Genomic DNA, 13005 nt, shown 5'->3' with positions numbered 1-13005 from the left:
AGGACAATAAGCATTTGAAATGTGTGTACTTTGGGTGGGGAGGGGGCAGCTGGTTTCTCTAAACTTCTGCTGTATAACAGGATTCTTGATTTAAAACTTCTCTCTGAGTCTTTGTGCCTCAGTCTTTTTGCCCTCTCTTTTGGCCATCTTTCCATAGTTGAAAGTGTTCCTTTCTGGGTTCAAGAGAGAATTTGAAGTGCTTTTGATCAAATTAAAGTCAAATTAATGTAGTGCTGCTTTGAATGATGAAAAAACTCTGCTACTTATGAAAACCCTATTTGGAGGTGAGCTTTGGCCCATGCCTTGCGTGTGTGTGGCAGGGTGTGGCTTCCAGCTCTCAGACCACTGCTCTTCTGATCCCCTCTTCTTTTTTTTTTTCTCTTCTTCTATTCCTTTGATCTGCATTTAACTCGTGTTGAATGGAACCCCCTAGCTAGGTGTATTCAATTCTAGTCACTGAGCACTGCTCTGCTGGTAGAGAAATTACTGCAGAAACCACCCAGCCCCGCTGGTGCTCTTGATTGGAATGTGGTCCCTGGACTGGATGAGGGATTAGAAGGGAACAAGGGTGTTTTGTATTATTATTGTTACTATTATTATTATTCTGATCGAGCATTCCAAATATGTCAGTAATCGTTCACTGGCACTGTGGACAGGATCTGTTTATGTGGCTGATGGCAGGGGGTGGAGCGATAGGCTGAGCAGAGCTGCTTGGTGTACCTAACCCAGCTTGGGAGTGGGCTCTGGTTAGTAACCAGCCTGCTCACCCACCCTCACTCCTCACAATGCACTTGCTGCACTGACTTGCCTGTTCTAACCTGAAGCCAGACTTTCCCACCTGGCCGGGGATAGATGACTTACTTCTGTGTTCTGTGTTTGAGGCTGAGCATATTCCTTTGGCTGATAGCATCCAAGACCTTCAAGAGACCTCAGAAGGTCAGAATCAAGAGGATTAATAGAGAGGATTCTGAGCCTGATGTCACTACTCTTAGTTTCCAGCTCCCCTGAAAGTAGAGAGGAAGAGTCTTGTGTCTTCCAAAGCCAGAACTGAGAGCAGAAGGGAGTGTTACACTCCCCCTCCCCCTTCCTTTGTGCAGTTCCAAGCCTCTGCCTATGGCATCTCCCATTACTGGGGAGAGCAGGAAATGCCTCGTCTGAGTCTGGGGTCCTCCAGGAAGCCCACAGGGTATGGCTGCGATCAGAATTCAGTTTGGTTTCCACTTCTTAGCTCTGTGACCTTGGATTACTTGGAGTTGACTTTCTGAGCCCTGGTGTCCTCATTTGTGAAAGGAGAATAATCAGAACTGCCTTGTAGGACCAGGGATTGAGCGAGATTAGGGCCCAGCATGATGTTGGATGCCCGCACCCTGCCTCTTCATTGCTGGGACAAATAGAACAGTGTGCGCGGGCTGCCAGGGCCCCCAGTCCCTCCTACCCACCTTCTCATGGTCTGCCAGCTGCTTCCCACTGCTGTTATACAATAACCGCATGCAGATACCCTTGCTCTGAGGACAATCAAGCTGACCTGGGCTTGCCGTCCTTGGTGGAAAGGATCTATCCTACAGGGTGGGAGACTTGCTTTCCCTTTGGGAGCTGGATGATGATGTTGACAGCTAGCATTTACTAAGTGCCTCTTATGCTGCCCTGAGTGTTTTACATACACTCTCATTCAAATCCACCCCTCAACCTTGTAAAGTTATTATCATTCCCATTTTACAAAAAGGGACACTGAGGCCAGGAGAGTTGAAGTACCTTGCCCAGGCCACAGCTGAAATGTATCAGTGCCCTGGATTTGTGGCTGGGCATGACCCCTGTGACACCTGCCCTTACTCCACCTGATCACCGCTGTGCTGGCAGCCCAGTGTGTCTGCCCTCTCACTTCAGAGGCAGTGGAGGAGGGTAGATGGAGAAGGGCCCCTCTGGGGCGTGGTCCTGGCAGGCCCTGCAGGATGTAAGAACCCCATTCCTCCTCTACCCCGTGTTACCCCACTCATCACACACACGTATAATTGTGCACTGCTGTATCCCTTGTTACACAGCAGATGTTTAATAAATATATTTTAAATGAGTGAATGACTATATCCTGATTCTTGCCATTAAAATTATATCATGATTACTTGGAAATGGTTCTGCAAACACATACACAAACACAATGATATAAATATGGCAAAATAGTAACTGTTGAATCCAGCAATAGGTATTCAAGGTACTCACTTTTTACCATTCTTTCTATTTTCCCGTTTGAAGTTTTCCATTATGAAACTAATTTTTGGCTTAAAATTTCTATGTCAATCAATTCCTATTATTATTTTCCTTGTAAATATATACTCATATAAATGCCTGATATAGTTAACCAATTCTCACTGTTGGGTATTTAACTGTTTTTTTTCTATTTCTGTTTAACTAGATTATTTTTCTATGTATTTTCCTATAAATAATGTGGTAAACATTCTTTTATGTAAATTTGGAACTATATCTCTGATTTGTTCTCAAAAACACATTTCTGAATGTAGGATTATTGGGGAAAGAAATGGACTATTTTTTTCAGAATCTTTTTTCCAAATTGCTTTCTAGAAAGATTGCATCCGTTTATACTCCTCCAAAGGATATGAGTGGTATCCATGGTCTCACTAGTATTTGTTATCTTTCTTTTTAAATGTCAGTTTGGTTATTTTCTAAAAACAATGACTTCTTCTTAATTTGCACTCTTGGATTCTGATTGAGGCTAGACAGCGTCCATTTGTGTTGTGGTCATTTATCTCCTGTGAACTGTCCAAGTGATGGCTTGCTCATTATGTCAGCTGTTTTCTTGTATATAAAGTATCCTAATCCTTCATTCTTTTTTTTTGTTGTTTGTTGTTTTTAAATCCTGGGGTGCTTTGTCACTTGTTTATCTGACTGTGTTGGGTCTTAGTGGCAGCACATGGGATCTTGGTTGCCTCATTCAGGGTCTTTTGTGTGGCGCCACAGGCTCTCTAGTTGCGGTGAGCGGGCTCAGTAGTCGCAGCACGGGAACGCCAGAGCGCATTGGCTTCAGCAGCTGTGACACACGGGCTTGGGAGTTGTGGGGCGCTGGCTCAGTTGCTCTGCAGTATGTGGGATCTTAGTTCCCCAAGCAGTGATGAACCCATCTCCCCTGCATTGCAAGGCAGATTCTTAACCCCTGGACTATCAGGGACGTCCCAGTCCTTTATTCTCCTTGAAAGCATTGTATCCCAGATCATCATTCCCCTTTTAATGTTGTCGATGGTGTGCTATGACACACAGAAAGTCTCAGGTCTATGTGTGTGTGGTAAGAGATCTCCGCTTTTTCCTTTATTACCTCAACCTCAAACACCCTTCCCACCAGCCAACTCTGACTGCTTACAGGAGGCAAGAGGACCCAGTGGTTAAGAACAAGTGCCACACACCTGGGATCAAATGCCAATTCTGCCCCCTGCTAAATGCCATGGGTGCATGCTAAGTTGCTTTAGTCGTGTCCGACTCTTCGTGACCCCATGGACTATATAGCCCTCTAGGCTTCTCTGTCCTGGGATTCTCCAGGCAAGCACACTGGAGTGGGTTGCCATTTCCTATTCCAGAGGATCTTCTCAACCCAGAGACTGAAACCACATCTCCTGCGTCTCCTGCACTGGCCGGCAGGTTCTTTACCACTAGCGCCACCTGGCCCTAAGCAAATTTCTTAATCTCACTGGGCCTCCATTTCTAATCTATATAATGGGGGTGATGAGATTCTCTGTCTCCTAGTATTGTAAGGAGAAATGAACTATTGTTTATCAAGTGCTTAGAATAGTTCCTGGTATATAGTAAATGCTACATAAATTTGGTTTTCTTTGTTACTTACTGCAGTGAACCTGTGAGTCTTATCATTTTGAAAGGATTTTGTTTGCAAAGCTGATACCTCATCAGTGAAAGAGAAAGCTAGGTTTATCAAGCAGGGGATGTACCCATTACAAACAAACCTAGGTCTTTGTTATTTTAACTTGTACTTCAAAATACATCTCTCTTTTATTTTTGTTAGATGTTATTAAATTTAAAACTAATTATATGCCCAGACACTACTGTTAATCTCTGTCAGCTTGTCCCATTTGGCATGGGACTTAAGCCTGTGACTAAAGATCCCAAGAAATTGAACAGAAAAATAAAAACTAGAAATACTCTTTAGTTTAGCAGGTATTTGTTAAATTGCAGTCCTCTGATAGGTCAGGTATGTGGATTCCATGCTGAGTTAGAGTGGACACACGGTCCCCAGTGTGGGTCCCCAGAATGGAACCATCCCAGCCCGGTGAGGCACCCACCTGGTTTAGAATCTGGAACAAGGATACTTGGGACACACTCCAGGGGGTGGCACGGGTGTCCAGCAACCTTGGCTGGGCTCTGATGACCTGGTTTCTCTCCACTGCTGCCTGTTTTCCCAGCGTGCTGCTCCAGCCTTCCTGTGGACTTCGACAGCTTTCCCACTCCCCATCTTTCCAACATATCCCTTCTCCTTTTATGAGACCCAGAGTCCATTTCTGAAGTTTGCAACCAAAAACTGGTTCACACCTGTTAATGATTCCATTTCTAGAACTAACCCGAAGGAAGTCCCTTTGTTCCAACTGACCTGCCAGCCCCCACAAACAGCGAGGCCCTGGACCAGGTTTTCTTGTCAGTGATGCCATCATTGTGCTTTGTCTCTTTGGGCGAGTGACTTAGCTCCTCTGGGCTTTGCTCATAAGTGGAGGAGTGAGCCTGGATAACCTTAAAATGCCCCCTTCTCTGATGTCCTGTGGCCTTTGAGGCTTTTTCGCAGTCTGGTCCGCAGAAATGGGATGTCCTCCCCAGCCTTGCTTCCTTCCCTGCTTTCAGCCCCACACTCTTGCCTCACCTCACCCAGACTCCTTGCCGTATTAACCTCAAACTCTCTCCTTCCTGGGAGTATGGATCCCATTTTTCTTTAGCCTAAGAGCCCTCACAGTTCAGGCAAAAGCAGCTTTACTTCCTACCAAGAGTGCCTAACGTGGATACTGATTCTGAAGATTGAATACTATTCAGCACTGATTTTAGATACCCATTGTAAGAGCACTGAGAACCATCTGGTTTTTCTGTTCCTGCCCCAGCTGCCCCTCTCCTGAAAGTTCTCCATAGGATTTGGGGGAGCCCAGGACACGGCCCTGGGAGCTGCTGTCTGGGGTGGGCTGGGCCTTACTCCTACAGCTTCACGAGTTGAGGATAGAGCCTCTGGTTCCCAGAGAGGAGCTCCAGGTAGACCCTGACCTAGTGAGTCTCCCTGTAGAACCCAACCAGCGCCCTGGGTACCCGGCCGCCTATAGGGAGGACGGGCTGTACTTTGTCTGACCAGATCTTCCTTCTTGTTTGCAGACCATGGGGATGTGAAGCTGGCCGCCCAGACACACGTTTCCAAAACTTCCCTCACTGTGGATCACTCCAGAGTCAGCTCCATGCCCCTGACTGAGGCCCCTGCTTTCACTTTGCCCCCTCGGAACCTCTGCATCAAGGAAGGAGCCACCGCCAAGTTTGAAGGGAGGGTAAGCAGTGAGGCTGTGTGGGTGGCTCGGGCGGGGAGTGGGGCAGTGGAGGTGGGGGTGCTTGGGTGGGTAGAGGGGTGGGGAAGTGGAAGTGGGCTGGGTGGTTGCTTCTGTTCCAGCCTTCTCAGCCGGCTGACCTGGCAGAAAGCCTGCTTTCCTTTGGACCCTCATATAAAATGAAAACAAGTCCATTGGCCCTATTTCTTTTGTTTATAATTGACTTTGGGTTGTGTTGGAGAATTGGGGGTTGGGGAGGGACATCGAGATGTTTTGCTATTTATGCAAGTCATGCTCTGGTTCATGCACCTGATTATAGGAGAAGGGCAGTGTGATGGCAGGAAGTGTACAATTTGAGCTTAAGTGTATGTGTTAGTCTCTCAGTTGTGTCTGAATCTTTGTGACCCCATGGACTGTAGCCAGCCAGGCTCCTCTGTCCATGGAATTTTCCAGCCAAGAATACTGGAGTGGGTTTCTATTCCTTTTTCCAGGGGCTCTTCCCCACCCAAGATCAAACCTGGGTCTCCTGCATTGCAGTGAATTCTTTAACATCTGAACCATCAGTTTAAAGATGTGCCCTCAAATCTGGACAGTGGAAAATGAGCTCTCATTTTTCTCTTACTTCCTACCTGGAAGGAGTATTTGGTTAACAACCTCTTGTGTATCAATCTGGTACATCCAAAGCAGTGGGGGTAGGAGATCGTACTTCTCGTTTCAGTTCTGTCACCTTTTGCTAATAAGTATTGGTCTCTTGCCCTTACTGGGCATCCATTTCTTCCTCTGCAAACAGACAATGATATTTCCTTGTCCACCTTGTACTAGAAAGGAGAAGAAGATGGGAAGACTATCAGTAGGAACATTGAGGTTATGCCCAGCTGGACAGACTGTTAGTAAGCTGCTGGCTCAAGCCATCAGGAAGTCAGATCATCAGCTTGACTTGGAGATGCACGTGGAAGTTAGGAGGTTTGCAAGTAATATTTGTCCTGGATTTAACACAGGCAGTCTTCCCCCAAGAAATGCTTTAGAAGCTGGAAGGCTTTGAGCAAAAGACAGTTGAGATGATGAACTCACAGGTTGCACTTTGAGTCTACAAGTTAAGTCTGTGGATGGAAGGGGTCCTGGATGTTGCTGGGCCTTGTCTTTTGGCTGTGTGGTCATAGGTAGAGTATTCAGAGGTATGTTATGTTATCTATACAGGCCTGTCTAGTTAACTGTTTGCTGGTAGATCTGATGTTCCTTGTCATATTGTGTCTTTTACTTAAAGAAGGGGAATGTTGGTGATGCTGCTGAGGGGTCTGCTCTTCTCTCTGAGCTCTATCAGGATGAATGCTCTTTTCTGTTGCTCTGACTGTGGTCCCCCATACTCCCATTCCCATAACTGGAAGGAAAGAAACAACAGGAAAAGTCTCTGGGGATTTAGAAACATGAGTAAAGTTTTAATATATGATACAACATGATGAACACTGAAAATGAGCATGCTAAATGAAAGAAGCCAGACACAGAAGACCACATATTGGATGATTCATGTATCTGAAATGTCCAGAACAGACAAACGTATGACAACAGAAAGTAGATGAGTGGTTGCTGATGGCTAGGGAGGAGGAGTGGGGAGTGACTGTTGAAGGGTGCAGAGTTTCTTTTGGGGATGGTGAAAATGTTCTGAAATTAGATATTGGTCATGGTTGCACATGGTTGCATATGGCTGTACATGTTTAGATGGCATTATCAACTCCATGGACATGAGTTTGAGCAAACTCTGGGAGATAGTGGGCTTCCCTTGTGGCTCAGCTGGTAAAAAATCCACCTGTAATGAGGGAGACCTTAGTTCGATCCCTGGATTAGGAAGATCCCCTAGAGAAGGAAAGGCTACGCACTCCAGCATTCTGGCCTGGAGAATTCCATGGACTGTATAGTCCATGGGGTCACAAAGAGTTGGACACAACTGAGCAACTAAACAACATGGTTGCATAGCTTTTTGAATATGTTATAGAACACTGGATTTACACTTAAAAAATTAAAAGTGAACTTTTGAAAAAAATGGCTTAGCAAAATTGATCCATCTTAGCTTCTGTAGATGGAGAGGTGTTGTTTCATTTGCTGACTGTGGAGGTCATGAAGGAGCTGAGCCTTTGGGCTGTTTGATTGGAACCTTTGTAGAATGAACACTGACCCAGGAGTCCACACATTGGAGTTCTCTGTTGCTCAGTTACCCTCAGGTTGGCAGGTCAGACCTTCTCTGGACCTTGATTACCTTATCTGAGAAGAAACAACTAGTTGTTTCTATATTTTCTGGCCTGTAGGGATGTGAAAAGAAAACAAATTGAGGAAGAAAATGGTAAAAGCAGTTCATAAAGTCAAAAAGTATAGTAGTAACAGTATTTTTTTAAATGAGGTAACATTCAAATATGTAAATTTGACTATCTTAAACAATTCAATGGTATTTCATACATTCATGATGCTGATTGCAATATTCTTAAAGCAGAGCATTCTCTAGGTGAGCATTTTATTTTGCTTATATTGAGAAAATAGTTGACTTTGTATGTTACATGTGGGCTGTAGGTCAAAGTGAATGTGTTTCTTAGAAGTCAGCCTGTGGAGCTCCGTTACCACTCATCAACTCCCTGGAATTAACCCAGAACACCACCATGACAGCATGCTGGTGCATAGTGGACACAGAAGGAAGAAGATTCCAGAGAGATGTTCGGCGGAGTGTCTGGGCTTCATCTGAGAACTTCCAGAGAAAAATACAGAGGGAAGGTCTTTCACAGAAAGTGCTTTATAAACTAGCGTGTTGTGAGTGTGTATCATCACTGTAGCAGAGGACACAAAGGAATGCCTTGCATCAAGGTAGAGCCATGTCAAATGACTCCAGAATGAGGAAGTGGTTGTTTCGATACCAAAATGCGGTTGCGCAGTGAATGCACCTGATCTGGCAGCCTCAGAGAAGGGAAAGGTAGAGTCTCAGTGACACGAGCAGGAATTTTCTGTTTTAAAAGACCGAGCACCAAATGGGGCCACCTCGTCATATCCTTTAGGCTTTTTCCACTTTGTGGCAGATGCTTTGGGCCAACATGTGACCCACAACCAGCCCCCTTCGCCCTTTCCTTTTCTGTTCCAGAAGCCATTGCACAGTTTGCCTTTGCAGCAAAGAGTGGCTCAGTGACACATTTGGCTGAAGTCTGCTTGTATATTTTTGGGAAAACTCTCGCTTTTCTGATTAAAACAAATCACTGGTTCTCTCATATTCCACCTCACCCTTGCTTCCTATCTTAACTGCTGATTTGATGCCTGGAGCTCAGGCAGTCATATTGAAACTATGAGGGAACAAGCCAGAATGCAAAGGGTTGGTCAGTGTGGGCATGGGCAGGGTGCATGGTAGTGGAGGGCACAGCAGTGGAGAGAGCATAAAGACCAGCAGCTAAGACACAAAAGTCCTAAGGCTTAGGGAGTTTCCCAGATAGGATCTTTGACTATGGTCATTCACACCGGAAATTTTACAGAAAGTGTTCCTAACTGATAAACACCTAACGAGATGTAGATGGAGATACTGTCTCTTTAAATGATGGGAATAAATAGGGGAGAAGACACAGCACAGAGAAGAACCAAAAAGCCCTTTCAGACCCTTACCAAATCTACCAACAGTGAGGGAAGTACTTGAGTTGAATGTGCTGCGCAGATAAAGCATCCCAGAGAGATTTGCTCCTCCTTGGCTGTGGCCATCTGGCTTAAACCAACAGGGTCTAAGGCTTATTAAGAGGAAGTCAACCATATGGTGTTAAGTGATGATTTAATGTCATTATAGAAAACTACTATTTGATCAGGGTTTACTGCTTAGGCCAAAGCTACCTACCCCCTCCTCTTTCTGTTTTGGCTCTGCCAGCTTAAGAAGATTGTATTTTCCCAGAACTCATTCAACTTTGGATCCATAGCTCATCAGTACCACATTTAGACAACCTGAACCCACATTGTAGAAACCTGTTTCGTCATCTGAACACACCGTCACGTAAGAGCAGGGCCTCTTGTCTGCCCAAGGGATGCACCCAGTGGAACCACGCCAACACTCACGTTCTGAGCACCCAGAACTCTGAAATTCTCTACCAGAGGGCCCTGAGCCCACTTCTAACGCCATCACAGGCCTCTTCCCGTGAGAAGAGTTTCCTGGGACTGAGTGGGACAATGGTCAAGGAGAGCGGTTTGCTTAGGGGACTAAAAAGGTAGATGAAACTCAGGTGTGGGGATCTGTTGTCCACCCATGGGCATAGGAGGGCCAACAGTGCAGACGCAAGTAGGGTGTGGTGTGCCGCTGCCTGCGGGGTGTTACTGGGCCCAGGGTCCGGGCAGCCTCCGTGGACAGGTAGCCAGGCGCCCACACATGCCAGCAGCTCACTGAAATGCCCCCTCCTGTTCTGCTGCCCATGAGGGCAGCCCAAGTGCCAGCAGACTGCCTCCCCCACACAGAGCCAAGTACGAAAGGAGTGAGATGGTAGGAGAAAATGCTGGAATTACTGGAGATTTATCCCCTTTTGCCCTGGAATTCATTTTTATCAGACAAAGCAAACATGTTGATAGGCCCTGGCTGTGCTGTGAATCAAATGAGCTGATATTTGAGTGCCTCTGAAGTACAGCCCAAATGAGGTTTCAGTCCAGACTGAGGGGCTCAGTGTTCACTGAAGGGGCTTCACAATAAAGGGCTGGCCTGGCCTCATCATGGAAGGTGGAGGAAGGGGCCAGAGAAGACTTGATCCATGACAACGTGAATAACTCCTCAGTTTCCACTTTAACCAACAGTGGTATCCTTCCCCCATTAACTTCTTCCCAGTTCACTTCTAACTCAGAAGCGCTCAACCACTTAGAGAAATCTGAAGGAAGCATCTAGTGTGCTTTCTGTCCTCAAAAATATTTTTTGGGGGAAGGGGGGGGCGGGGCTCAGCTTACAGAATTTTAGTTCCCCAACCAGCGATTAAACCCAGGCCGAGGCAGTAAAAGCTCACAGTCCCAACCACTGGACCGTCAGGGAATTCCCTGTGCTCAGAAGTATGAGTAAGTTTTAACCACAGGTTCTTAAGAAAAACTTGTGTGTATAAAACAGTAGGATATGACAGTATAATTAAATGCGTGAAATAGTACAATTAAATAGTTTGTACTATAGGAATGTAGAGGCGATTAAGATGAGGTTTGCAGTGGTTTGGAAACTGATTTCTTGCTTCCAGACTTTGGTCCTCCCACTTCGTCCTTACAGCCTTACAGGTCTGCCTGTCACTTCCCTGCTTAACATCCTCGAGCCTGCAATGAGGTTCCTCAGCGCTGCCCACAGGCCCTTCCGGTCAACTCCTGGCTCTCCAGCCCTGAACCCTTTCCTCCTTCCTCCCACTAGCATCGCTTGCCCAGCCCTGCTCACCCACACAGATGCAACATGGATACTTTGTTCTGCTATCACCTTTGTGAGAAAGGGCTAACAAGGAAGGCATTTTATCTTCCCTATTGATTAGGAATGGGCACAGAGTGCACCGGAAGGGAACCAGCATTTGTCATTGCCTTATTGGTGTCAGGCATGTGATCTTGGTCCTTTTGTCCTCATGGCAAAGTAGCTTTGTCCCCATTAAAAAAAATTTTTTTTAATTTATACAGTTTTTAAATGTTATACTATGCTTATAGTCATTTCAAGATATTGGGTATTTTTGCCATGTTGTATAGTACATCTTGGTAGCCTATCTTACACCCAATAGTTGTACCACTTACTCTCCACCCCTAGAGTGCCCTTCCCCACCCTCCCAATTGGTTCAGTTCAGTTCAGTTCAGTTCAGTCGCTCAGTCGTGTCCGACTCTTTGCGACCCCATGAATCACAGCACGCCAGGCCTCCCTGTCCATCACCAACTCCCGGAGTTCACTCAGACTCACGTCCATCGAGTCAGTGATGCCATCCAGCCATCTCATCCTCTGTTGTCCCCTTCTCCTCCCGCCCTCAATCCCTCCCAGCATCAGAGTCTTTTCCAATGAGTCAACTCTTCGCATGAGGTGGCCAAAGTACTGGAGTTTCGGCTTTAGCATCATTCCTTCCAAAGAAATCCCAGGGCTGATCTCCTTCAGAATGGACTGGTTGGATCTCCTTGCAGTCCAAGGTACTTTCAAGAGTCTTCTCCAACACCACAGTTCAAAAGCATCAATTCTTCGGCGCTCAGCTTTCTTCACAGTCCAACTCTCACATCCATACATGACCACAGGAAAAACCATAGCCTTGACTAGATGGACCTTTGTTGGCAAAGTAATGTCTCTGCTTTTGAATATGCTATCCAGGTTGGTCATAACTTTCCTTCCAAGGAGTAAGCGTCTTTTAATTTCATGGCTGCAATCACCATCTGCAGTGATTTTGGAGCCCCCAAAAATAAAATCTGACACTGTTTCCACTGTTTCCCCATCTATTTCCCATGAAGTGATGGGACCAGATGCCATGATCTTCGTTTTCTGAATGTTGAGCTTTAAGCCAACTTTTTCACTCTCCACTTTCACTTTCATCAAGAGACTTTTTAGTTCCTCTTCACTTTCTGCCATAAAGGTGGTGTCATCTGCATATCTGAGGTTATCAATTTGTTCTCTTATATCTGTGAGTCTGTTTCTTTTTTTGTATTCACTAATTTGTTGTATTTTTTTAGACTCTACATATAAGTGATATCATGAAGCATTTGTCTTTATCTGACTTATTTTAGCATAATGCTCTCATATCCCCATTTTTATAGAAGAAGAACCCAGGGGCTCAGAGTAACTACAGACGTTGCCAAGGTTATGTCAGTAAGTGAAGGAGGCAGTACTTTTGGGTCCAAATCTTGTATTCTTCTCACTGTATGATGTCATCCCTTTCACATGTGGCATCTGGTTCCTTGAACTCAGTGGTTGTTTCTTATTCATCTTTGTGCCCCAGGAGTAGCACAGTGGCTGCCACATGACAGGTGCTCAATAAATGTTTGGTTTCCTTGAGAAGGTGATAGGGTCTGACTCCAGACCTCTTGCCAGTCAAGTTCATAGGCATTTGGTCCCATGTTTCTTAGCGGCTGTTGTCCCCACCCCCATCCTCCATCCTGTTCCCTGCAGTGTTCCTGTCCATATCCATGCATCCCTGCTCCCTTCTTTACCTCAGGTCATGACTTTATCAAAAATACCCTTCCTTCTCCCACACCATCTTATTCAGCATCAAGGTCCATTTAAACCCTACCTCCTTCAGGCTACTTTCCTTAAGTATATTTTATCTTTAAAGCATTTTATTAGGGGACAGAAGAACCATGGTAATAGGATGTAGAAAATTCCCAATAATCACATAAAATCTTTCGTGAGTAATAACCACAGGAAAGAGTTGACTACCTTGGCCTTTTAAAAATGTATTATTCATTAATCATCTCTGTGCTTATAATTTTATTATAAAGAAAATAATTATTTAAATGTTAAACTATTTTCAAAACAAGCATTCCAGCAAAAGTAAAAATGTTC

At 45.3% G+C, this 13005-nt stretch overlaps 1 protein-coding gene across 2 annotated transcripts in view; it reads left to right on the top strand.

The window, feature by feature from the left end:
* The first annotated feature begins 5372 nt into the window (after positions 1–5372).
* The window catches only part of MYLK (myosin light chain kinase), a 192371-nt gene continuing 184738 nt past the window's right edge, over positions 5373–13005 (top strand). For both annotated transcript variants that reach the window (XM_005893405.3, XM_070370247.1), the window contains exon 1: positions 5373–5528. In XM_005893405.3, coding sequence (XP_005893467.2) covers positions 5442–5528 — 87 coding nt within the window. In that variant the 5' untranslated portion in view covers positions 5373–5441. The remainder of the gene's footprint in view (positions 5529–13005) is intronic.

Source organism: Bos mutus, chromosome 1 (assembly GCF_027580195.1).
Source record: "Bos mutus isolate GX-2022 chromosome 1, NWIPB_WYAK_1.1, whole genome shotgun sequence".
Lineage (NCBI taxonomy): Eukaryota > Metazoa > Chordata > Mammalia > Artiodactyla > Bovidae > Bos > Bos mutus.
This window is presented reverse-complemented; position numbering and strand designations above follow the sequence as displayed.